Here is a 26,579-nt window from a genome sequence, read left to right as displayed (position 1 = left end):
AAGGTGTGTTTTCAAAAGCCATTGCAAGAGTTGGGTTTGCATCTCTCACCTGGAGGCTTTTGGCATCAGGTATTGGGATGATTTTCTGCTCTGGATAAATCTCTTCTTAAAGCACTTGAAAAATATTGTATTTTCAGTTTAGTGAATGCTTTTTCTCTCCAAAGTAGCTCATCAGTTTGGCTCACTGACATTTAAAATAGTATTAGTGGGATTGCAAAACTGAGATGTTTAAACTGCACTTCTCCCATGTAGGAAGAAATCCCAGAAGAAAACTTTCTTCCTTTACAAGAGGAAGATGTGTTCTCAGTAAGTTAGGATGGGAAAGAGAGAAGCTTGTGGGAAAGGTGCTGTGGCTTGGTGATGGACAAGACAGGTTAATTCCCCCATTGTCATTGCTGTGTAAGAAGACTCAAGCAATTAATCCACAATTTCAGGCCTCACATCCAGCTGGTGCCATGGCTGATTGATCCTGGGGACATGTGATCCTGCTCGTGGCTGAGTTCTCCACCTGTGTGATGGTCTCAGCAGGGCTGAACACAGAACCTGTGCAAAGCAGAGACCTGGCTAATGTGATCTGGAGCTTCCCAGGGGAAAACACAAGTTCTTTTCCATGTCTCAAAGTCATTGCATGGAGCAGATGGGAAGATTTAGGGGAAGTGGTGGGTGTCTACCTGCTGCAGTAAATGAATTTTGCAGCGTAGAAATGAACACCCAGCGATCCCAAGGGCTGCTCTAATCTGTTCCCAGCAGTGGCAGCACCCACTGACTGCTCTGAAGCTCAAGGAGTGGGAGAATTGCCCTGATAACAGCTGCATGCAAAGCAAGATTATCTGCATGACTTCATTTACTGTTTGGAAAGCCAGCAGCCCTCGTTGAGAATTTGTGCAGATACATCTGCCTTGAATCAGCAGTGCTCCCTACAGTCCAGAGCCAAGCAGTCTCACTCCTGAGTCTCACAGCTTGTGGTGGATGCTGGAGGAGGAGGAGAATGAGGGGTTTACCCTCTGTGCAAGGTGGGAAGTACACATGGAATGTACCCACAGCGAGGCTGCGTGGAACAGCAGCTCAGCTGCCTGTGACCAGAGCTCTGTGCTGCTCATGAGAAATGCCAGCTAATAACCAATATTGCTCCTTTCTGGGTCTCCCCTCAAGCACTTCACTTGACAGCCATTAGTTAACCCTCCCAGCTTTCCTGTGCTGATGGGCACACAGAGGTTGTGGGTTGTTTATGATTCATGGGTGTTAAATAGTGACTGATCTGGGATACCCATCTTGGCTGTGCCAGAAGAGATGTTCTGTGTGCTAAGCTTTACCTCTCCCCTACCCAAAGAACCTGGCACTCTTCAATCTCTTCTAGATTTTCCTACTTGTATCTCTCCCCATTAGGTGCTCACATTACCTTTCCACCTCTTGAAAAATTGAAGTGGTATTTCCAGAGGAATTTGCTGAAATTAGGTGATCAAATGCTGCTGAGATTCCAGCCTGTGTTTGTCAGAAGATCACAGCCTCAAACTGTAATTTCCCTCGTCACGGTTGTTAAGGAGGAAAATAAGGAATACTGCCACTTAAGGTCAAGTGCTGCTTTCTGCCAGCCTGGGAGCCTCACAATTGCTCTGCCTGCTGGGGGTGTCTAATTAGTACAACTTTCTCTGCAGTCTCATCTGTTCCTCACAGTTAAAAAAGCAACAGCATCTAGTGAGTTGTTGAGAAGGATGGTTCAGCCCCAGTAATAGGCTTGGTAATTATTTTTGTGATGGTAGTTGTAGACAACGAAGGAATTGCAGCTGTCTGGTCTAATAAGTATCAAAAGTCCTGATATTGCTTTCTTCCAGTTATCCTTTCTTTAGCCAATTGAATACTGTCAACTACTATTTAAAACTCAACTCTTTAGCAGCAGCAATCACTCACCAAATCCACCCCCAGCACAATAGCTATTCCAGGCCACTTTAATACATTTGGGATGTCAGGGAAGACTGGGGTAAAACAAAATGTTTTTCTAATTTGGAGGCTTGATGGAAGCAGAACCACATCTGTGGGCTGGGCCCTTGGATTATGTCACTAATGTAAGTTTTTCATTTCAGGGTCAGAAAGGTGATCCCGGGCTGTCACCTGGAAAAGCTCGCAATGGGCAGAAGGTGAGATGTCACCCCGAGGCCATGGTGGGCTTTTAGAACTGTGCACACACACAGGGAGTCTGTACTGCAGCCACAAGCATGCCAGCTGCTTAGGACTGGGAAATGAGGCTTAGATCTTGGATTCAGGACTAAAGAGAGGCAGCTCTCAATGATCATAGTGCACTGAGGTGCCACCTGGCACGGTGTTGCTGTCTGAGTGTTTATCCAGTTTATCCACAATCTGCAGCCCAAGTGAAGTCCCTGCTGCCACAGGCACGTGGCTGCTTCAGCCAAGTGTTTCAAGTAGCACATCTGAGGTAGAGCCACGCTCTGGGCATGCAGCTGCAGCAGGAGGCATAAGGAATAAAAGCAAGGAATAAGCAAGGAATAAAAACCTTGGAGGTCAAGGAAAGGATGTTCTTGCCAAGGAGCTGAGGAACAGGGGTTTGCCTCCTGCTGCAGCCCCGTCAGGGTAGAGGTTTCTTGGTGGAGGCTTCTAAGGCATGGACCTTGCTGAAAGATTTCCACCAAGAGCTGCTCAAACCAACACAAAGCACCCAGCTGGGAAGGAAAGCTGCTTTCTGGGTTTACCAGTTGTTGAGGATCAGAGTCCTGCTAATTCCTTTCAATAAGTTACAACTCCCATTTTTGCTGTTTCACAGCGGAGTGATTTTTACTGAGGCAACAAGCCCTCACAGAATTCTAGAAATGAACAGTAGGACAATCAGGGTTCCACATCATCTACCTCAGTTAGCTCTTTCAGTGATGCCTGCACAATCCTTGGTAACTCATGCCCAGGGCAGAAGCCTGGTTCTCTTCCTCTCACCATAATTCTTGCTATAAATGCACAGCTCACAGAAAGCACCAGCCATAAGGAGCTTGGGCCATTCATTTGACACCAGATGCCCCCATAAAGCAGAGTGAGGCCACACAGCTGCAAGATGGAAGGCAATGCTAGGAAACATTCAGAAGGCTAAGTCTGAAATGATGCTTTTAACTTAACACCATGAGATGTCTTTTGAAATTTCTGGTACACTATATTGGAGTGGCATCACGTGGAAATCATCCACCTGCAGGGTCTGGAACTGTTTTCTTGAAGACAATGCTTGGTGTAAAAAAGGGAGAGATCCAGATGACCTTGAGTTTGTGTTAACAAGGCTTTATCCCTGATAGCAATAATAGGAATAAGGAGTTTCCAGCGGGAGTTTGGAGTGATGCCTAATTTTCAAGCTAGATACTGGAAATTTGTTGAATTTCAGTAAGAAAGCACTCCAGGGTTTTTTGATCCTGATCAGAGGAGGCCAAGTGGTTGGGTGGTGGAGAGGTCTCACAGCAACGCGCTCATGCGTTCTGTGATGGTTTGGGTTTGCCAGCTGGGATGTGATGCAATCCCTTTTCAGAAGTACAGGCCACTGAACAAACCCTCCCACCAGCAGCCTGCAAAGGTTCAATCCGTGTCAGACGGGCAGGTTAAATAATTACACCACCAGCACCATCCCAACAGGAGCCATGGGCTGAGCCAGTGCAGTAGCGGAGTGTGAGAGCAAATCACAGGATTTGGCAGGAGGTACCTGTTGTTCTTATTGCATTAAAAATCTAAAATTTCCTTGCCTTGGCGATTTCAATGCCTATTGAAAGGCGAATGAAGCATGTGACTGAATGAGATCATTGAGGGGAAAAAAAGCGCATTCATTCTGCTTGCGAAGAGCTGGACTCCAGCAGCAGCTGCCATTAATTAACTGGGGTTATTATTTATATGAGCCAGTTAATAGAGAGGTTGTTTAAATCTACTCCTCTTATCCAGTCAGGTTTTGAAGAGTTGTGATTAGAACCAGAAATATCAATAGCTGGGGGCTGGTGTCAGCAAAATCATTGTGGTAACTGCAGAAGGCATAGGGGAAATGTTGCTGAAAACTAATTGAACTTGCTTGCTTCCTACAGGGAGATGTGGGCTTACCTGGTTTAACTGGGTTCCCTGGACCACCTGGTAGAAAGGTAAGAGTGTTCTTTTCTAGTGAATCAGATCAGTAATTTTATCTTAAAATTTTCTTCTATAACTCTGCCTGAAAGATTTAATTAAAAGTCTCAGTATCCACCCAAAGAGCCTTATGCCTGTTTTGCAGGTGTATAACCTAGGGAGATAGGCTGAAGCAACTGCCTAAAGACTATGTAAGAATATGAAATGCAATTCTGGATACAGAATTTCCTTCTTTGTATTCCTCATCCCTCTGCACCCTGACACTGGGTGTTCCTCAGCAAGCTCAGTTTAGGCCTGGTGCAGCCAGTGCATTATCTAAAGGGATCTCCAACCAACAGCAACACTCAAAGGATGGATTCAGAAGAGTGCTAGCATTCCAAGGAAACCACGACTGTCTATCCTGGTAAAGCACATTTCAAAAACATATCTGTGTGCCTTCCCTCTTTATTTTGCTTGGAGACTGTCAGCACTGGTCAGGTTTTACTTTATTTGCTTCCATATCGATGCTTCAACACCATTTTAACATCACAAACAACACATTTATGCCTAGAAAGGGGTATGCAGGGACAAAACACAAGATCCATCCCTGTTTTCCTGAGGCAGCAGCGTGTGTGTTTCTATCCATGCATCCTGCACAGCAATACCTCAGCCATCCATACCTGGAGCTCAGATCTTTCATATATCAAGGACATTTTAGCTGAGTTTCCAGTTCCAGGCTGTGTTGGTAGGTTGGTTTATTTTTTTGGAAACTAGACCTGTTGCAGGGAGCTGTTTGAGTGGGGCTCAGTGGCCATGACTCCCCCTCCCAGCAAGCCAATATTGCCACAGGTAACCTGAACAGTTAAAATTAGCATCTTGTTTCCATCACTTCATCAGTCAATGGGCCATTGACCATACCCTGTTCCTCAGGTCAATTAGCTGCACACAAACACCTCCTCTGGTATGTTTTAAGACTCCAAGGAGAGAAAGAAGGTGTGGAGGAGGCTGAAAGGAACCCTCCCGCTCCAGGATTATTTGTTGTGTGCTTTATACTAGAAACAAATTACCAAGAGGAGGGGCTGAGTTTATTTTTCTACTCCAGGGCTGGTCATGCTTGGGGTGCTGTGTGGAGTAGGAGCAATTGAGTGATTAATTACAGATCTTTTGCTGTCACAAACAAGTTCTAACTAATAGGGTGCAAAGAATACCATTTTCCTGGTATAACAGCTCATAAAACAAAACCTTGTGGTTACGATCAGCAAAATGCAATGTCAGGAGTGCAAGCACTCATAGTGGAAAAAGCAGAGAAGGAACAGGAGATTGAACAAACATTCCCAAGTCCAGCACATGGCCTTCACATCTGATCTTAACTCCCACAGGACAGGGTAAAGGCAGGGATATGCTTCTGTTTCTTCAAGTAATGAGCAAGTTGGATGTTGAAATTTTTCCTTTGGTGCAGCTTAAAAACACCTCCCAGTAGCACTAGTCTGGCAGTGGGTTTGGTGTAACCTGGCTTTTATTAGCATCTTGCATTAAGAAAAAATTTACAGCTGTTGGAGAAATGTTTGGAAAAAAATCTTTTTTTTTTTAATCTGGGTTGCCTGCTGGCATTCTCCCAGTGAAAATACACTGCTGCTTGGCTGAAGGTGGGCAACACCTCTTGGCTACTGGAAAACTGGGAAATGGTCATCCCTTCTCTCACTCCACGGAGGTGCTACAAAATGGGCTCTCAGGGCTTTGATCAGAGAACACCATGTAGAAACCTTCAAATGGGTAAAATATTTCACCAGGAGAAACAAAATGCATTTCCCACTAAATGAAACCACTGTTTCAGCAGCGTGAGCTGGAGCCACAACCAGCAGCATGTGGTTTTGGACAGTGTGGCTCACTCCTCAGTGCCTGTCTTGGGAATGCTGACAGACTTGAATTGGACTTGTAGGATTGGACAGGCTGATCTCAGAGCATCCCTGAAGTTGTTTTAGCTCCACACATCTACGAGTACATGAAACTGCCTTAGAAGCAGCAGCAGGTGTATTTTCATCCTCTCCACACAGAGCAAATGGTGCTTTTGCAGACGAGGAAGGGTGGCAGGACTTGGATGTTCCCTCTGCCTGTCCCTCTGGTGCCTATGAGGTATCTGTGGGCTTTGGCTTTTGGTTTGGAGCTGCAGACCACAGCTGCTTTGGAGGTAGGTCTCAGCAGAGCAGCATCATTGCTCCAGAGGAGAAAACAGCAGCAATGAGAGAGGCGAAGCTTCACTGGAGTCAGAGAGCAAGGACAGAGCTGGGAAGTGGTCAGTGCTTCAAAACATCCTGTCTGCATGGCCCCTTAATTCTTCACATTTCCTACCAAAGTGCAGGATGATCCCTTTAGCTAGGAGAGAGTGGATTATAAATATCATCACAGATGAGTAAATCCTTCTCTGGAGTGCCATTTCCTTTCTAAATCACAGCCCTTTTTGTGGAGTGCCCTGTAATCATCACAAAGTGTTCAGATAAAAGAGCAAATGCAGTTGTTTTCATACCCTCTGCCCTGTCATTTTAGTGCTATTTGAAGAGGATTTTAGCAGGTAAATACTTTCACACTGCAGTCAGCTTTAACATACACAAGCTTTTCTGGTTTTCCTTCATTGTAATTCACCTGAGGCAGAAATAATTCACAAGGGGGTATATTGTGAAGAAATACACGTTTGAAACTCTCCAGAGCCCAGAATATGTAGTGAGGAGGATATTTAATAGAACATAACAGTAGCACATAACAGTGCCTACATATTTAGGAACATAACAGTGTCTACATATTTAGGAACATAACATAATTAACCTAATTTTCATTCACTTACCGCTACAGAATTGTGCAGAATTTAGTTCAGGACGTGCTTTGAGCATCTCAAGAGACCATCATGCAACCACCTACTGTGGGTGGACATTGCAGGCTCAAAACACCCATCCTGCAGAAACCCAGCTGGAGCACATTGGTTCAGAGCAGCCAAGCCAGGCACATATTTCTTATCAGTGGGAAAAGTAAGATATTGTTAAGCTTGGTGCTCCAGTTGTCTAGAGGCAAGGTAGCTCCTGCTCCAGACTGGAAGAACTGGGCAGAGGTCCCAGGAGAAAACCCCACAGAAATCTAAATTCCAGGACTGGGGATGTTGAACCTAGGGATGGTTCTGTTGGAAGCTCTCACCTTCAGGCCAGACACCCAACCAGGGTGGAGCATCCTCCCTCCTCTCTGCTGAGCCAGGGAGAGGATGAGCAGGAGAGGATTTCATGGGGCAGATTCCTGGAGAGGGGCAGAGAATCCTGTGTGCTGGTCCTACTCCAAGAGCTGCTGAGGCACTTCCAGTGAGGAGTCTCTGACTGAAATGTTCTCACAGCACTTGAAGAAAGGACTCTCGAGGTGGTTCAACCAAGGGTTTCAGGGCAGCCTTGTCAGAAGGTGCAGCTCTGTCCAGAGCCATGGTGTATCAGCAAAGCCAAGCAGGAGAGAACTGGTGAGAAGGCAATCAGCATCATTCCAGGCCAGACTGTCTGAAATAACAAGGCAGGAGGAATGCAAAGGGGAGAGGGTAGTGGCCAGGATGGCTGGGAGCATTGCACACCCTGCCAGCAAAGGCTCAGGCTGCAGGTCTGGAATAGCCCATGGGAAGAATAAAAAAGCTGTTAAGCAGAGGTGTGGACCTGGGAGCAGAAACAGTACTGGGTTCATGTGGTGAGTGGAGCCAAAGGCCAAGTGCTTGGTCACCCCTGTGACTGGTGATGGCTTCCAGAGCAGGAACACTCTGTGGGCTTCACAGACAGATGAGGCGTGCTGGAGCCCTGGCCAGGACAGGGTGAGTAGCAGGGACTGAGGTACAAGTAGTTGTAACCCACTCTTGAAAGCAATTTGTTATTTCTCTAGTATTTGTGCAAGGATTGTTCCATGTTTATTTTTTCCCTCTCCCATTTGTTTCAAGTTAAATTTTCTGCTCTTTTTTTTTTTTTAATCTTGCTGCTAGCCCAGCTAAACAGCCATTTCTGTAACTGAGTTTAATCTCCTGATCTGCTTCTCTTGATGGAAGCTTGTTTTAAACAGCCGAAGCAAGATAATAAAGAAGAGGGAAAAAATCTGAAGTGTCCATCACATAAAGAATTCATTCCGTTTGAAGGGAGCTGTAGGTAAATTTAGGAGAAAGCAAACTCCCTTAAAAGACACACAGTGCTCAGTCTGCACTCAAACAGGCTGCCCTTGTCCTGCTCCAGTGTCTGCATCCCCCCAAAAAATGAAATATTGACAAGCTGCAGTAGGATTGTGAAAGACCTGTGAGAATGATTTGAAGCCTGAAACACTTGCCAGTAAGCAAGGTGGATTAAGAAACTCATTCTAATTAATTCAGCAGAGAGAGCAGGTTGAAAGGCAGCTTGCTCACCATTTTTAGTAGCTTCATAATGAAGCACTCTGGATCTTGTAATAATTGGATTAGAAAAGCTGGAAGCTGGACAAGTTCAAGGTAGAAAAATTGAAGTTTCCCGTGACAGTAAATGGTTGTTTTGGTGTTTCCTGTGGCATTTCAAACCCTAAAGCAAAAGTAAGAGCTCTGAAACACAAGTGGCTCATGTTGCTGTAGTCCCCAAAGCCAACATTTCATTCTGTGGGCCTGTGGTTTCCTGAGGATTAAGGACAGCCTTGCTCAAGGTGTAGGTTACAAATAGATCTGAGCGTGGAGACCACTCCAAATGCGTTCATGGAGCAATTCCTTCTGGAGTATGTGCCACCCCAGACCACAGCAGGGCACATCAGCAGCTTTGGCTGGTGCAAGCACTAAGCAGCTTGATAAAAGTTTTCATGATTGTGTAATGCTGTCTAAAATCCTGCTTCTCCACAGATCTTTAGTCCCACCTGCAAAGAGAAATAGAAACCAAACCCAGATTATTTTACTGTATTTGTGTTCCTTAGTATTCATCTCTTTCATCCTATTTTGACAGGGATATAAAGGCTACCCTGGACCACTAGGTCACCCTGGAGACCAGGTGAGTTTTCCCACTTCCCAGCAGGGGAGCTTTAAGCAGGGATGGATTTGCTGGCTGTGATGCTGGTTTGGCTCTGGTGCAGCCTGCTCAGTGTGGACAGGCAGCTCCTCCCAGGGCAGCTGGGCACACACCAGGATCTGAGCACACACACAGAGCCAGCATCCATGGCATGGTGGGAGGAGACTGCCTTGGAGTTTTTACATTTAATTTCTAATTTTTACTGCTCAGGCACACCAAGTTTACGTGGGGGAAGAAAAACCAGCTAGCCATCCTACCCTTTTATTTGTCTTTTTACATTAATTTCACCTGGACTTTACTAACCACACTGTGTTGAGTATATGTGATTCCCTTCCCAAAGCCCATTCCCACCTCCCTTTTTCTTCCCCCTCCCCTTTTCTCCCCCCCTCTATTTGGTTAAGTTTGATGTTTGCAATGCAGAAAAAAAAAAAAAAAAGGCAATGAATAGCAGGCCCTGTTAGCAATGATGTTAAAGGATATTATACATGAATCCATTTAGTTTTGAAGAATTTTGGCAGTGCTTTCCCACCAGCAAAACGGTTCCATATGCCAGATATAGACACAGCCTTACACCTTCTCTTAGTGTCCTTGTTCCAGATTCTCTGCTGCTTTCCCCCAAATGAAGGGAGAAGGAGAAACAGCAGCACTTGCTCACTGCATGTTGACTTGGCTTCCCTGTGTTTTTCCCCCCTTGTTAATTAATTTCATTATCTACCCTTAATATTGTTTTCCTCTCAATAAATGTTCATCCTGTTAATCCATTCCACAGTGATTCAGCTAAAAACAACTTCCCAGGTGGGACATTCACCTGACTTTTTGTGTCTTTTCTTTTTTTTCTCTCGAAGGGTGAACGAGGACCAGCTGGAAGTCCAGGTGCCAAAGGTTATCCTGGCAGGCAGGTGCAGTAAATCTCATCGTGCTGTGCACAGAGTAGGGATTTGGGTGTGCAGGTAGCTAAAGACATGCCCCACTAAGGACAGTGCAGTCCTCTAGAAAATGCTGGTATATTTGAATATTTGATCTCTGAATATTTTCCTTCTTCCCTCCTCAAGATGTTGTACCATTAACACAGTCTTTCAACTCTGAGATGTTGTTAGAAAGTATTTTGTGCCTATGATAGATAAAACCTGAATTTCTACAGCAAATTATGACAGATCTTTCTTCAGTAAAACAACAGGGAAAAAACAGAACAGCAGAGCAGAGAAAGACATGTGCAAGATGTTAACCCTTCTTTTCTAGGCATATTTTGCATGCAATGTTGGACAGGATGGAAAAAGGTGTATTTATTATTGGAGGAGGAAATCTAGATGAACTCTCACTAGTAAAAGGCACTGGCATAAACCTATGCATACACACACAATGTTATGCATGAACTGTAAATATGTATGTATAAAAGCCATATTTGCAGCTGCAAAAAAGATGATGAAAGACAATCAAGTCATTGTTCTCATGCTGAAAAAAATTACACAAAGACAACTTTAGGAATGAAGGGATGTGCATGGGGTAATGGATCAAGATCGGACACTTTGTTGTCCTACTGGTGTAAGATGCTGAGTAGTGTAAGGGAAAGAGGAGAATTTATAAGACCCTAAAAAAATGGAATCTCTCGGAGGACAGAACATCCAGCCCTATAACATTTTGTGGTGAAGTGAGGGTTTTCTAAAATGGTTTTCACATTTAATGCTGGATTCAGCCACATTTACCTGTAAGCCAAGAGACCAGGCAGATCTCAAAGATCCCAAATCCTCTGTCCTGAGTCTTTCAGGCTTATCATGAGTTTGGATGTGAATTTTTCATGCAGATGTGTAGGTTATTGGATTAAATGTGAAATAGACCTGCAGAACAAGTCTGCATCTCTCTGCCTCACACTGTCAATAATGCATGACCCATTTTAAATTGAAAATTAAACTGATACCTTGCTTAGCACACTGGAGAGTGCAGATGGCAGAACTGGATGGGAGCTTTATGCACCTGACTAAATGCTCCATTCATACTCTGAAAGGCTCTTAGAGCTGAGCATGCCAAAGAGTCTCCTAGGTGTGAATGTGTGTTAGATGACTAATAAGAAGAAGTCCAAGAGATTTTGGACATACAAAGTTAATGAATGCTGTTCAGCAATTCAGCCTATCAGATAAGCAGGACGAAATCTGTGCCTTGACATTCGAAGAACAAATCTGCCTTCTTAAAAACGTGGTTTGGGTCAGGAAAGTGACTTTTTTATTTTTTTAAGGCAGTTTTTTTTTCAGCCTATCTGAATGCTGTGTGTATCCTGCATCAGGGCTGTTTACTTTACAGAGATTTTACTACTTGTTACTCCTGTCAGCTGTGCTGGCTCTGCAGCGATGGGAGAGAGTGCTTGGCTCGGGTTTGGTTTGTGCATCACAGGCAGGATTGTAACTTCACCCTGATGCCTGAAATCTTTGGCAACGATGCAGGAGCCAGGAAAGAGCACAACCTGACTTTCACATCGCAGGCTGAGCCTGCACTGCTGCCAGCTGAAGAAAATATGGACTTAGCCTTTTTTTTTTTTCTTCCCCCAGAAAATCCCATCAAAATTTGGAACTTGAAAAAAAAATGATCTGGAAACATGCTAGAAGGCAATAAACATAAAAATTTATTTTGCACTTTTTGCACTTTTCTTCTTTGCAGTATTTTGAGCAAGCAGCATTAGGCATAGAATTAGAATGGGGAATTAATTTTCAATTCTTTCCATAGCTGACGCTGCAAAGGGTTAGAGATACCACAGTATCTGCATTGCTAAGTGACTTTCTAGGCTGTAGAAATTTCTCATTGCACACCAGTGTTCCCTAAGCAGGTATTGGAATACATTTGCTATGCATGTGTTGGCTCAGGCAGGAAGATGAATGGAGAGCTGTTGGGCACAGAGCATCACTGTGCCTCGCGTCCCAAGTGTAACACAACCTCTGGGCACCCCACTGTATCAGCCCTTGTGGTCTTTATCATAAGAAATCTTGACTTCAGCCCCAGGGAAGGCTCACTGTGTGCAGCAGTCTCAGGTTCTGCCGAATCCCAGCTCCCCAACAATGGCAGATCTGTTATTTGTATTATTTTGTCCTTTTTTCTCCTTTGTTGATACTCCTTGGATGCTTAAAGCAAAACCTTAAAGCAGAACCATGCAGCACTTAAAGCTTTGAGAGCTTTAAGAAACACTTAGAGCAGAACCATGCAAGGATGGTGCTTAGGGGGGTGGCACTGCTCGTTATTTTAAGTTAAAGCTTGTCCACATTTGTCTTTGTTGTTTCCCTTCTGTTCTAGGGTTTACCCGGCCCCATAGGGGAATCTGGCCCAAAAGGCACTCGGGTAAGAAACCTTTCATTTGCCTTTTCTCTGCTTGTTTTTATCAAAGACTTCTCAAGAAGCTTTAGGCTTGATTTTGCAATTCTGAAGCTGGTTGCTTTAATTTGTTGGGTTTGGGGGATTTGAACTATGCAGCACTTGTTTATTGAAGCACTGTTAAGTTTTTTAAATTAAACATGGAATGTACCTTGACCAAAGTTCCCCAGTAGTGCTGATGATAAAGTCAGCTCCTTCAGAGCTCACATTGCAGGAGAGGAAAGAATGGCTTACAAATTCGTATCAAAGCCTGCAAGCCCCATGTCCCAAAGGCCTCTTTAGTTTCAATCAGTGTGGTTCAGCAGACTTTAACCACGCTGAGTATGGGCTCATTTGGGTACAGGCCTGGTTTGGGAGTGGTTTATATCACTATGAACAACAGCAAGCCAGCATCTTGAAGCCATGTGCAAATACAAACAATATCTCCGCCCTGTCTGGTTTTGCTCACCAAAAATAATTGCTGGGGTTTTATTCTCACTGCAAAGGATTCTTTTTTTTTATTACTACTTAAGGCTCTTGTTAATCACATTTTGTTCTTTTCCTGCAATTATAAATTCACAATGGGATTCTAAGCCAATAAATCCCCATTTCTCTAACACGTGATACTTTCTCTATATGCAGTAAATTCAAGCAGCTGGCTTTCATCAATAGGAAAACTGCAAGGAATAAACAAATGCTGACCCTGTAGCTAGCAGTATTCCTGAGCTGGGAAGGGAGAGGGCAGGTTCAGTTCCTGCAGGAGAGAGGAAAATCTGAGATCACCCCACTTCTGCAAGGGCTAAAGTTTTCCCTGGGGCATCTCTTCACTGCTCCGTCCAGGACCTTGTGTAATTATCAGGTGGTAGATGTGCAGAATGTAAGATTTGGAAGTTATTCTCCATTTTGCACCCCTGAGTGGTGAGGACTGAAATATTTATAAATACCCAAGGATGCCCTTTCTTTGTTCAACCACAGTAAATCAAAATTGGGTGCTAAAGTAAGATGTGTGCATTTTTTGGTTTAAGGGAGCCAGCTCTGGACTCTTCTTTGCCCTTCACCTCTACTTTTTCCTTCTCCAGGAAAAGTTTGAGAGTTATGTGGTTTCTTTTAGGATTCAGGAGGCAAAGGCAGACAGGGCCATTTTAATGTAGCATTATTTCCCAGCTAGGTGTTGTCCCTAAAGGAAGCACAACCCACAGGGAGCGATGGGCTGGTGCAAAGGTTTGGTGGGGTTGGAAGATAGAGATTTAGCAATGATGGAGAAAGAAAGATGAGAGAAAAGCAGTGTTAGCACTTGGCTTCTGTAACAGTGAGGTGCCACAGAGGGGGCTCCCTGCTGAAATTCACTTCCTCTGGATTCAGCATGTTTGGCACCAGCCGGGCCTTTGCAGAGGCCCAGCACACAAGGTAACTTTGTCCAGGCTGCTGAGCAAAGGGATTAAACACAAGGCTGCCATTGTGGCAAGGGAAGGGAAATGCTGTGTTTTATGCAGCATGTCTTGTCTCAGCAGGGCCCCACAGCCATAGAGAAACCTGGAAACACAAGGTTTCTGATGAGTGTGGAAGCAGCAGGTTTTATGTGAAATGTGTTGGTGCAAAGGTGGTTTCCCTATGGTGTGGATGTGCAAGTTGAGCCTCACCTCAATCCCCCAAGCCTGGAATGTCAGGTTCCGCCTCTCCCAGCCCATGCAGGACCTTCAGTGCTTGGGATGATGAAGGTTTGCACAGGATCTTGGTGGTGCAGGGACAGGCTTTGGGCAGAGCCAGGACTCACTGCAGGGTGGTGGCAGCCCTGGTGCCAAGAAAAGAGGGGATTTGCCTCAGAAGGGGCTGCAGTGTGTGACCACCAGGTGACAGAAGACAAACAGAAAGGGCTTGATACAACAGGACAGTTGGAAATGAGTGTCAAAAGCAAAGAAAGAGACAAAACGAGGTGTCGGTCTGTAGATTACTTTTGTTAACCTAAAACCAAGCTCCATTTCCCTCAGGTACACTTAGAGCCAGCCCAGGTAAGGTTTCTTCTGGCTGTCCTCTTCCTGCCTGGAGTGCTCCTGATCCCTGGTGTGAGGGTATGTGCCCTTGGACTACATCGTGGAAGCCAGCACCATGCAGTCCATGGGCATATACACTTGCCTCAAGGTTTATTTCATCACGGCTGCTGCTGATCAACGCTGGAGGTTGCTGTGCTCTTCAGGAAACACAGACTGACTGCATGCTAATGCAGAAACGTATTTGACTGCTTGTTTCCTCTTTTCTTTAGGGGTATATTGGTCTCCCAGGATTATTTGGGCTACCAGGAGCCGATGGAGAACGAGTGAGTATTTTGTGAAGAAAACCTTGGTGTGTTGGTTGAATGCAGTTCTTCAGAGCCTGATTAACCTTCTCTATCCCTACTTCCTGAGGAAGGAGGCAGGCATGCCTAATGCTTACCTATCCCTTCTCTAGTCTCCTCCTACCCTTACATGAAGACCTGTGTCCCTGTATAATGCTGGTGTTCAGCTGAGGAGAACCCAGGCTTCAGGCAGGGCCATCAGACCTTGTTGTTGACTACAGAGGAGTTTTTTATATTCTCCTTCACTTAAAAACCTGCCTTCCCTCTCCCCCTTGCCAGTTCATCTTAGTGAGGTGGGGCAGGGTGAGGAGAATGTCCGTGGAGATTCCCTGATCCCACAGGAATCACCTCCCAGCCATGCAGTCTCAGCATTTTGTGTGTCTGACTGGAGATGTTTGGAAAGAGCCTGGCTCTTGGAAGGGACAGTGCTGAGCTTTCTGAAAATGGCTTTATTTCCAGTTGCATTGAGTTGGGCAGTCAAGCCTGGGGCTGTGAGTGGGCAGCTGTGGCCATGTCCTCCCTTCCTCCTATTCTTTTCACCGTGCCTTCCCCCAGCCCAAGTTTTCAGAGCTTTACAGGTCATCCCTTGCTGTTCTGCTCTCCATCTCCACATCCTCCCGCCTGCCCAATCTCTTCCCATCCAAGGACCCCCTTCTCCCCACTACAAGAGCTCCTAAAAAGATCACTGGAAGACGAGCACTGTTTGATTCCAGCCTTTCCTCCCTCAAATGCAAGCTCCAGAAACCAGAGAGGCCCTGGGACCATGTGGGAGTGTGCCTGCCTGGGAGGGGCCTGCCCTGCGCTCTGGCGACGCTGATTTAATGCTTGTATAACTAAATAAGAAACACAAACACAAGTTCTGCAGCGAATGCCTCGGCGGTGGCCTTCATTTGGTTCCAGACCAGTAGCTTAATGACTGCTCCTGCTAAGCACAGCCCCAGCCTGGGGATGCTGCCTGCGCGTGTCCTCGGGAGGCCGTAGTTAATGGGTGAAGGTTAATTGTCTTCTGCTCTCGCAGCCGACTGCAAGTAGCTGACATTTTGATTCCCAAACAATGCCACAGTCATTAGCCTGTTTTGCATTCTCCTTTCTCTTCTCATTTTGCTTTGTATTGTTGGTTGGCTGTTTGATTTCTCAACCAGAACTTTTTTTTTTTTTTCTCTCTCTCTCTGTGTTTTTTCCTTGCAGGGGATCCCTGGAGTTCCTGGGAAGAGGGGCAAGATGGGTAGGCCGGTAAAGTTTTTCCTCGTCTACTATGCAGACCTTGTCGAATGAAAATGGAAACAAGACATTTGGCTTTTGGCTGGCTCCTTTCATATCTTCAAACAAACCTTTCCACGTCTGTCTTCTCAAGCAGGAAGAAAACCAAAGATAGAGATATTGCTCTCTTCCTTTCTTCCATGCTCTGCTCAATTCACAGGCATTATTGCTCTTTTCCCATGCTCCCTTGGATCTTACACTTTTCAGATCTTCTTCTACAACATCTTCCTTCCTGTCCTGCCTCTGGCCAATTGCTTTCCTAGATGCACTTTTTAATTCCCAACCATGATTGCAGTGTCCCAGGTGTCTGTACTGGCTCTGTTCCATCTCCTGCTTTGCACTCCCACCAGTTCTATCACGTTATCCTCTTCTTGCTGTGACTCTCTCCAACCCTTGTCCCATCCTGGTTTGTGTAATGCAAGTGTGGCTTTGCATAGAAACCTTCTTGTTCCTGGTGGTGCAATAGATCGGGGAAGATGTGTTTGAGCAGCAAGGAGACACCAGGTAGATGTGAGAGCTCAGCCAGGAGGAAGAGGTGTTTGCAAGTAGGGCTGAAGCCAACTGTGAGAGCTGTGTAGAAGAACAAGGGGGGCTGTGCTGACTCTAGCAAACAGCAAGTGGGAAAAATACTGAAATGAGCAAAGGAAACAGGGAAAGGACAGGAAGGAAAGACTTTACCCCATCAACCTTCTTCCAAACAGTTCTGTATGCCTCCTTTAGGAAGTTGGATAAAGCTTTTTGCTCCAGGAATCAGCAGAGAGCTCAGGCATGTTGGAGCTCTGTTGTGTCTCATTGCCTTTGCACCTTGTTCTTCATGTTAGCCTGAGTTTCCTCTGACTTCTGGATATCATTGCACTCCCAGGCTTCTTGCAAAATGTCCACTCACCCACACATGGAAAAATCCAGTGCTTTCCCCATGCCCCCCTTGCCTGGAGCCCCAGGAGCCCCACGCCCACCACTCGCTGATGTTCTCACTTGCAGTGAGAACACTGTGCAACCTCAGCAATGCTGCATCCATCCTGCCTGTCCTTTGCCTGAGATGGGGAGCAGTCGAGCAGATTTTTTGGAGGGTACTGGAAATCTGTACCAGATCTTTTGCAAGCTGCTGGTTGCACCAGAAACCTCTGTGATGAATAAGTGCAGAGCCCGTGGTGTAACCATGACTCACTGGCCAGGGCAAAACAAACACAGCAACTGTCGTTAGGTGCAGGGGCTCTGCTCTCTGCTCTCTCTGCACAGAGCACGCTGCAGGCTCAAAGCCTTCCAGCTGTTGGTTGGCCAGGATTTGTAATCTTCCAGGCAAGGGTTTCGGTCTGGCGGTCACTGCTACAAGCAAGGGGCTCCCCTGAGATCAGCAGGGAATCTCTCAGCCATGGAGGCACTTAGGCTGGGATCTAGGGAAGGGATTAAATGGCTACACGTGAGCACCTTTGTTCTGCTTGGCTCCTTCAGAGAGTTTTGGCTCAATCCCTGTTTTATGATATCAGGTTTAATAGGAAATCTTGAATGGACCGATGCTGACGATTTGAACTTCCGAGCGTGAACAGAAAGATTAAGTGACATCCACAGTTATTCAGGAAGTCTCTGGGAGAAATGGAAAGCGCAAACCAGCTGACCTGATTCTCTTCCCAACACTTATCTCCTGGCCACTGCTGCCTCCCAGCTGCCTTGGGGTTTTCATGAACCTTCTGGGATTTCTCTGGTCTCTCCCATCCCTGCACCCTTCGATTTGCTGGTGTGGCTGCTGTCTCCGTGTTGTCATTGCAGGGAGGAGCTCTTGGAAGCCCTTATTAGCTGCCTTCAGAGCTGGTGTATGCTCTGGAGAGGAGGAAGGGAGTTGGTATCACAGATATTTCTGTACCTAGCTTTGTTTGGGATGAGAGCTGGCAGTGGATCTGTGCTCAGCCGAGGAGGAGATGGGGGCTGGGGGAGGTTGCATGTGACACCGTGGGCCTCAGAATGATGTAAGAGGGAATGATTAAAATAGAGGAACTGGACATGAGTCAGAGCTTGAAATCCTTCCAGGGAAGTTAAGTTTTGCAGAGCTGTGAGGGACATGGTGAGTCTGTCGTGGAAACAGCTGACTCCACCTCTCCCTGCCCCACATCAGCGATGCAGGAGGCCAGTGCATCCCAAAATATGGGCCCTGGAGAAGGAGAGTGCTGGGGGTGGTCTGGGGGCAGAGTTGTGGTTGGAGCCCAGTGCACAAAGGAGGCTGAAATGACAGGAGTCTGTACATCTCTGGACCTGCCTGTTTCAGGGGTGGGCTGGGGGCTGGAGCTGATGGAGCTGCCTGCTTAAACCTTCAGTCTTGCCAGTGCAGTGGCTGAAAAATATGTCTTGTTATGGTGTTTTTTGTGGATTTTTATGGTGTTAGTTGAGCAGCTGGGAAAAAAAAAATTAAAAAAACAAGACCCCATGAGGGATGCCAGGGGAAGGAGTGAGAGAAGCTGTTGGTAGCGTGTCTTGCCATGCAGAGACAATGTGTCAGTCCTGGTTCATCTTTAGGAAGGAGCTGTGCTGCCACTGTAGGAAATGACTCATAGGAAGAGTAGGGGATAGAACTAGCTCAAGGAACACCAAGCTGTTCTTGTGCTCTGGGAGATGGGTAGCCACAATCAGAAGTGTCTGCACTGCAGATTGTATTAAACTTCAAATAGAGTGGAATATTTTCAGAAGTTCTTAAGCTCTGCTAAAAGAAAAGACTTAAAGGCAAAACTTGAGGAAATATATCCAAAGAGCTTTGAGCTCTTATTTTGGTTTTGATGTGTGCTTATATCTCTTTTTCGCATAGAGTGTCAGTACTGCACCAGTTGTGCTATTTTATATCTATGATTTTTTGCTTACAGTCTGTTTTTTTAGTAGTATTCTTTTAAAAAAGATAGAAAAGAAGGAGGAGAAATTTAATTCAAAGACATACTTAGTAATTTTAAAGTTCATCTGAGGACTATTCGCAAGTCAGTTAAACACAACTTAGGTTTCCTTACATGTTTCTAAGAACCTGGTGGTGCTGCTGGTCCTGTGCTCAGAGCCTCACTGTGTCAGGTACCAAGCAAATACCTCGTGAAAGAAAGCCCTGGCCCAAAGGGTCCACAAAACAGCACAGGATCAGACCCTCCCCAGGGCTGGAAGGATTTGGTAACAGCAGCACGAGCAAGCCATTAACACCACGAGCAGATATTTCTGTCTCTGTGCTCATCGTTCTGCTCTCTCTCCATGACACACAGTGTCACACAAGCTGCTTGGCTCTTCCAGCTCTGTGCAAGCCAGGGATAGCACTGTCTTTGGAGAGCTCTCCTTTGAGCTCATCTGCTGAAGCTTAGCGTGCAAATGCCAAGGATGACAGCTCATGTCTCAAGGAAGAGGTGCCATAAAAAGGCACATGGATTTGAAGTCATAGGGATCAGCATGGGAGTGAGTCCAGTAGGGTCCCTGCCCTCTGTCACCCACAGCATTGAGAGCCAGCAGCGAGCTGGCAGCCACTGGAACCAGCCTCAGTGTTTGCTGGGGGCACCAGTGCAGTGCCAGGCTGCTGGAGCTGGCACCCACTTCCCAGGAGCTGGCCACAGGCAGGATCCCCCTCTCCAGCTCTCACAGAGAGTGGCACCTTCTCACCAGGCTCTTTTTCCATGTGTGCTGTCTTCTTCTGTGGTGTCTTATCATGCATTAACTCCTGCCTCCAGTGAGCACCAAGTTGCAATACATTGATTTTTCCTTCATCTGGTAAGCTGTCAGGTCATGTGATACCCCTGCCCTCCCCACCAGCATGAGCAGGCTCTTGCATCATATGAAAAGGCATCAATTGCCTCTGGATAGCCAAAAGCAGGGCTGCCTCTGGGTCAGGAAGGTTTCATTTTGCAGCCTCCCCCCAACCTTTTGATGGAGGGCTGAGATAGATCCATCCTGGATGTCAGGGATTTGCCAAGGTACACAGGCTCAGCTGTTGTCTGTGCAAACAGTGGAGAGACGTGCTCTGCCATGTGTCTGGAGGGGCTGGCATAGCCACAGACCACTGACAAAACAAATGTTGCTTCTCTCTGTAGGGACTGAGGTGATAAACATCTCCTCTCTTGCTCCAGCCTTTTCTCTGCTTTGGATGTAGCTGAGACCCTTCCTTGAGCGAGTGAGCCAAGAGTCTCCTGCACCACATGAGCTGAGACTTGGGAAACTGGTAACAGCATTTCATAGTACTCTAGATGTGGCCAGCCAAAGCCAGTGGAGAAATGAGTGGGCTGAAGACCTGTGTGTACAGGTAAATCCACAAGATGAGCTGCAGGAGGGAGCACAAATGGTCTGTAGGAGCTGATGGCAGGACTTGGGTAGTGCTGTCTTGTGCTAGTAGCCCAGCATAGCACCAAAATCTTTGGTGCCTTTTTCAGGAACTGATTAATTTAAAAACAGAATATGCTTTTAATCATTCTGTTTGCATGAAAAGTCCAGTGGAGGTCCTGAAAACTAGCCATGAACAAAGCTCCTCTTTTAATGAGAGAGTTTTAGCCCATGGATCAGATGTTTCCTGTTAGCCATTTAAGTAAATTCTTTGCTATTTTTTTGCTTTGTTAACCTGAATTTTTAAAATAGATGTGGTTTGAGCAATCAGTGACTTTTTTTAATGCTGACGTTGGACACTGAAGCTGGGCAGCTGGTCTGGTCTCTCCACCCCTCTTGGCCTGGTTCACCACTCTGAAATGCAGGCATGAGCCCAGAGCAAAAGTCACCATCTCTTTTTGGCCTGAGCTGCGTTCCACATGTCTGGAGTTTCCCAAATCTCTGTGGTGAGGTGCTTGCATGGTTACTTCTCACATGTTCCTATGTCCATGATTACACCACCCAAATAACCTGGCGAGGTGGACAATATCAGCGTGTATTTCCTTATTTTGAGAATGGGCAAAACAAAGTACTGAAAACACAGGGAAAAGGTGCCAAGAGCTATAACTTCCACTGAAAGAAAAGAAACCATCCCCAAGATACTTTTTCCCAAGAATGCTCCTAAGTGACTTGTCCATCATCATTCAGAAACCTCATGAGATTTCTGAACCAAGAAACTGAACCAAGGTCTTCCAGGCATCTTTAATCCTTCAGGCAAAAGCTCATTCATAAATCAAAGCTCAAAAACTATTCTCATTAGAAATTATAAGGAAAAATAATGCAGTTGTCACCTGTGAGTCTGAAAGCATTTTGACCCCTAAAGTTGCTTGACTTTCTTGGATGGCAGGCTGCTTGATTTGGAGATGTTGGCTATAGATGAGGAGCAGTGGCAGGCTCAGTGCTCCCTGGCATTAGGCCAACGTGTCTGTGCAGTGGTAACTCAGTTAGAGCTCTGCAGATCAGGAAAAGATCCTGTACCAGTGGAAAAGGAATGGAGCAGCTGTGTGGAGGGGCTGGCATTTCACTTGAGTGATGTTTGGCCAGAGGGGCTTGAGGAATTTTCTCTTGTGTTGCTCCCGCTGTACTCCCACAGCTGGAGGGATAGTTATGTTTAAAAAGGCCCTGAAATCATTGTCCCAAGAGGTGACACAGAGCTGTGAAGTCTCCGGGGGGTGAGGGCAAAGCTTCCTTTCACGTGGCAGAGGAGCAGAGCTGCAGCAGGACCCCCACTCCACACCCAGCCAGGGGTGGCATCTCCCTCTCTGCAGGGATGAGACCCAGGGGAAGGCAGAGGTCCCCGTGTAGCTGTTGGGGCACAGCAGGAGCACAGGGTCTGCCAGGCTCCCTTTGGGGTGACTCCTGCTGGGGCTGAGCCGCCCCTGCCCACCTGTGGGAGGCTCAGTCTGCTTTCCACACCAGGAATTCTCTCAGAGGTGTGAGCTGCCAACATAAGCTACACTTGTTTGTTTTATTCTCCTTCTTTTTTCCAGTGAAGGCTTTCTCTCACCCTCAGCCCTGTTTCTCCACCACCTTTTTTTTTTTTTTTTCTTTTTCCTTACTTAAATTATTTGACTTGCAAGTTCTGTCCCTGGGGAGGCTCCTGGGCAGTGATTCACCTGGTCAGAGCCAACTGGCAAATAGAGACTTTTGCAGACAAGACAGGAGGGCTGGTTGGTTTGAGCAGCTTCACCTTCAGCCAACAGGAAAATAAAATCCTATTTTTGGAGAACGATTCTGTTGGCATGAAGACCTGCCAGGATTCTTCAGAGCAGCAGCTGCCAGACTGCCTCCCTTACTCCTTCAGGAAAAGTGCTTTAAACTGAATCAGATGTTGTACACATACAACACACCCACCCACACGTGAACACCTGAAAGGACTCTGGAGGAGCAAAGGACACCGTGTGTGTCACCTGTCCCTGCTTCCAGGGACAGGGGACAAGGAGCAGTGGAGTCTGCTCTGACAGGAGCAGTGCTTTGGCTGACAGCAGCCAGCAGAAAGGGCAGGCTGCTCTGTTTGCTCTAAGCAGTGGAAGAAAGGAAGGGGAGGTGGAGGGGGATGTAATCCCCTGATGCAAGAGGAGCTGGTTCCAGTGTCTGTCTAGGTCTGGTTGTTCTCAGCAGGAGTCTCCTGGTGTATGAAAGGATGCCCTTTGCAGGGAGTGGGGATGAAAAGGAATTAAGGCACTATTGGAATATCTCAAAGATAGAGACTTTGTTACTGCTTCAGCTTCAGACTCCTCAGTGTAACCTGGGATAAATCAGTTTGTATCTCTCTGTGTCTCAGTTCACCGCGTGCAGCGAGGACAAATTGTGCAACCCCTGTAAAACTCTGCTGGGGCTGGGGACGGGGGTGCACAGGGGCACCCAGAGTTTGTTAGTGCAAAGCATCTGCCTGTGTGCTCTCTCCAACTCCTCCCCAAGCCTCATCTTGCTTCTTTCATTGAACTTCTCCTTCAGACAATGTGAAATCCATTCAGCTGGACGTTTTCCCCCACCTCCTCTCTGAATTTCCCAGCTGTGAGATAGAGCCAAAAGTTTTGTCATACCTGACTGGAGCGCTGAAGAGGAGCACCCCGCTGGCTCTTGGCCAGCACAGCTTGTTAGTCGAGCATTTTCTTCCTGGTTCTGCTGCCATTTGCCATTCCCTTCCCTGCCCTGGTCCTGCTCTGTACATCCCATCCCTCCCACAGAGTGGGCTCTGTATTTTTCACTGGGATGTTTTCCTTTGCTGTCCCAAATCTTAAGCAAAATTTCCAGGGACTACTTTTCCTGAAAAAAAACCACCCTGAAAAATGATGGCTTTTCTGTACCAAAACCCCTTCTGCACTCACAGGAGACTCTGAATCTGCTGGATTCTTTAATCTCTTTCAAAAGTCTCCTGTAATGGGCTGCCAGTTGTGACCCTCCTGTCTGCCAGCACCATAAAATGAGCGTCCTGCCCCATGTGCTCTCCCTCAGTGTGGGCTCCTCAGGCTCTTGGAGCAGTGCATGGGAGAGCAGAGTGTCACTGCTTAGGGGAATGAAACCAGGGGGATAACAGAGTCTGCTTGTAACTCCTGGGCTGCTTGTTTTAGTTGAATAGTGCTAGATCTGTTCCTGGGGAACATCTCTCTCCTTTAGGCTCAGGCAGGAGAGGCCCCAAAAAATAGCTTTTACAGACCTGTGAGATCCAATAAATTAGGACACTGTGGTCACTGGAACTGTTATTGTGGTTTTAACTGCTACTGCTTACCCCATGGAAACAAAGTGCTTTCTTTTTCATTAGGGGCTTAAAAGATTGATTGTTTCCTGCTGTGCAAGAGCTGTGCTGGGACAGCTTTCACAACCTGGTTTGGGTCTTTGCAGACTGTATCAATGCTGAAATATCCTTCCCTGTACCACAGGCACCAGCCTTAGCCTCGTTTAATGTGCAAAACCTGTGCTTGTGTGCTAAGCTCGACTTCTGGGCTAGGATGCCTGGGGTTAGTTGAATTGAAGCTGCTCTTTCCATTTGTCTTCTCCTTTGGGTTTGTTTTACAGCTCGGGCCAAAATGTACCAGGGGACCACACACCACCCCAGCAATGGGTGAGCTGGGCTGGGGGTTGCTTGTGCCAGAAGTGCAGATGGTGTGTTAAGGACAAAAAAGGTGTTGGCAAGGATGGGGCTTTGGTGCTGAGTGTTATCCTGGGCCTGTTCTGCTTTTCTTCTCAGCTTCCTCCCACTTTGACCTTTTTCCATGCCATCTTGAGGACTGGCAGAACCCCGACCTCTGTGGGCAGTCACAGGATACTGTGAACAGGTTTTATTGCTGAATCTCTTGGTTGCTGGGTGGTGTTGGCCAAGTGACCTCAAGTGCTCATCTCCACCTTCCAAACACAGGAATGATCTGGTTTTCTAGATATTTGGAGATCTAGTGCAGGAAAACCTGTGTAAAAGTTAGACTTCTATTAACTCTATCACCAAGTGCCTCAAATTTCCCGTCTTTAAGCAGCAAGGTTAATGCTGGAAACTGAGGCATAAAAAAAGAATGAAACACATGTGTGAAACATATGCATTTAAATAGTTCCTTATCCGGGTTCTTTTATTCTGGCACAGGAGCACATTGTTTATGTCACACTGCAACAGTTTTAAACCAAATTCAGACAATGGTGTTTTAGTCTGGAGCAAGCATTCCCCTAGCTGATATTATGCTGCTGTAGCAATATTGTTTTCGTTGTACCATTCCAAGTAGTAAAATCTCCCCGTGTTGGCAAGAGCTCAGCTCCATAGCAGACACCTCAGCAGCCACAGGGCCAGGCTGCAGCTCAGTGGCACCATGGGCCACTCCATGCCCAGCTCTGCTCTCTGAGGAAGGAAGGATGCAGCTGGGGGAATGCTGAAGGCTGTGACTGAAATCTGCAGCAGCGTAAGTACAGTATCAGTCTATGCACATTCATATTTTCCTTGGCAAGCCACATGACTGTAAACAGCAAAATATTCTGGCAATCTTCTTTTTTTTTTTCCTCTCTTGCCTGAGCAATGAGTTTTCCCTGCACATCTCTCTTCTGAGCTGATTGATTCAGCATGTAGCAGAGTTATTTTTCTCCTTTTTTCATTAAAGAAAATTGTAGGCCCCCCTGCCTTCTTGTTATATTTGACATCTTTGTCTCTAGATGGCAGAAGGCTGTTTCCAGTGGTTGCTTACCACAGCTTCTTGGCATGTGCACAGGCCTCAGGGATGTAGTGCCTAGCTGGAGAAAGGCAGACAACTTTCCTATTCGCAGTGATTCCCACAAAATAGAAGTGTTGAATCCAAGCAATAGCTCATGTCGTGCTGTAGGGAATTGGTACAGAAGAGCTGAAATGCTGGCTCTGAGGTCAGCAGCAGAATTTTTGTTGACTTAAACAGGTCTCCCATCTCTCACCTTAGATTTTACCAAACAACATTTTACCTTTTCTGTTCACCAGGAGCTGTAAACCCCCAAAGGTCAAGGGAGGTCTTGCATGACAGTTTCCCAGTGTAGTTTTCCTGTTCTGTCTGCTGTGATCATTTCAGTTTTCATTGTTGCTGATGGGTTTCCAGATAAGCATTGTCACCGTTGGCTGTTGCATTCCACTTCCCTCAGATTTGCTTTTCCCAGATAACCAGTGTTTGTAGTATGCAGGGAAGCAGGCAGGAGAAGACAGCATCCTCTCCCCGTCTGCTTCATCCCTGTCTTTTAAGCTCTCAGGTATTCCAGAACATGCCCATGTTGTCCTTTGTATTTCTGGTGAGAGAAGGGGAGAAAGCACTTTTACTTTGACCCCCAGTTCGAGCTCTTCCTGTGGGAGACAGAGCATAGCAGGACAGGGACGAGAAATCTGCTTTGGATCTGTTGTAGCAGGGAACTGGGGGGCTTAGAGGAGCACAGGGTCTGTCCAAGAGTGAGAGAGAACGTGTCACACCACCGTGTTCTGGCTCTGGCTCAGTACCTCCACTCCCTTCTCTACAACTGTCTGAAGTCTTCCAAACTTGTATCGGATATAATGAGATGAAGTCGTCTTTTGTGGCGACTTTTTCATGTAGTAAACATGGCCTTTCACAGCCCTGGGGTGTGGGCTGTAATGAGTTTGGAAGCGTTTGCTCCTCTGGCAAGCTGCAAGGGAGTGAATTCACCAGGCATCTCCGATCAGCTCCATTAAGCATCTGCATGGGCTCCAACAGGCTTTGTGCTGTCCAGCTATCCTGAGAGGAGGGGGTGCTGTTCAAATGGTCCTGTTAGTAGATAGCACTAAATAATTCAGATTGACAATGCATTTTCAATATGGTCACTGCAGTGAGGTTTATGAATCAGGGGTTTTGGCCTTGTCGAGCTGTGCTGGTGTGGCAGGAGTGGTTTGGATGAGGACAGGCAGGCTGGTTGTCCCACATGTCCATGTGTTCTGCTGCTTTCCGAAGTGCTGCACGGGGTGCAAGGGGAGTGGTTTGTACCTGACTGTCTACACCAGGGAGCCTCAATAACTAACATTCATGTTTGCCTCCTCTTCTCAGGGTTTTCCTGGTAATTTTGGAGAACGAGGACCTCCAGGCATCGATGGGAACCCTGTAAGTTCATAATGTTTCTCTTCCTTTTTTTCTTTTGCAGTAGACAGCACACTGTACTGCATCATGCTAGTTAGAGCTGAGTGAAGCTTTTAAGCTTGGTGGCAGCTGCTGGCTGGTTTTGTCCCTCCTGAAAAAAAAAAATGTACA

At 46.4% G+C, this 26,579-nt stretch overlaps 1 protein-coding gene across 3 annotated transcripts in view; it reads left to right on the top strand.

The window, feature by feature from the left end:
• The window catches only part of COL27A1 (collagen type XXVII alpha 1 chain), a 141,460-nt gene that overhangs the window by 34,736 nt on the left and 80,145 nt on the right, over window positions 1–26,579 (top strand). For 2 of the 3 annotated variants that reach the window (XM_053996475.1, XM_053996477.1), the window contains exons 6-13: window positions 2,082–2,135; window positions 4,056–4,109; window positions 9,033–9,077; window positions 9,941–9,994; window positions 12,372–12,416; window positions 14,689–14,742; window positions 15,949–15,993; window positions 26,379–26,432. In XM_053996475.1, coding sequence (XP_053852450.1) covers window positions 2,082–2,135; window positions 4,056–4,109; window positions 9,033–9,077; window positions 9,941–9,994; window positions 12,372–12,416; window positions 14,689–14,742; window positions 15,949–15,993; window positions 26,379–26,432 — 405 coding nt within the window. The remainder of the gene's footprint in view (window positions 1–2,081; window positions 2,136–4,055; window positions 4,110–9,032; window positions 9,078–9,940; window positions 9,995–12,371; window positions 12,417–14,688; window positions 14,743–15,948; window positions 15,994–26,378; window positions 26,433–26,579) is intronic. The other variant, XM_053996476.1, reaches the window with a different exon arrangement.

The sequence above is a fragment of the Vidua macroura genome, chromosome 21, assembly GCF_024509145.1.
Source record: "Vidua macroura isolate BioBank_ID:100142 chromosome 21, ASM2450914v1, whole genome shotgun sequence".
Classification (NCBI taxonomy): Eukaryota; Metazoa; Chordata; class Aves; order Passeriformes; family Viduidae; genus Vidua; species Vidua macroura.
This window is presented reverse-complemented; position numbering and strand designations above follow the sequence as displayed.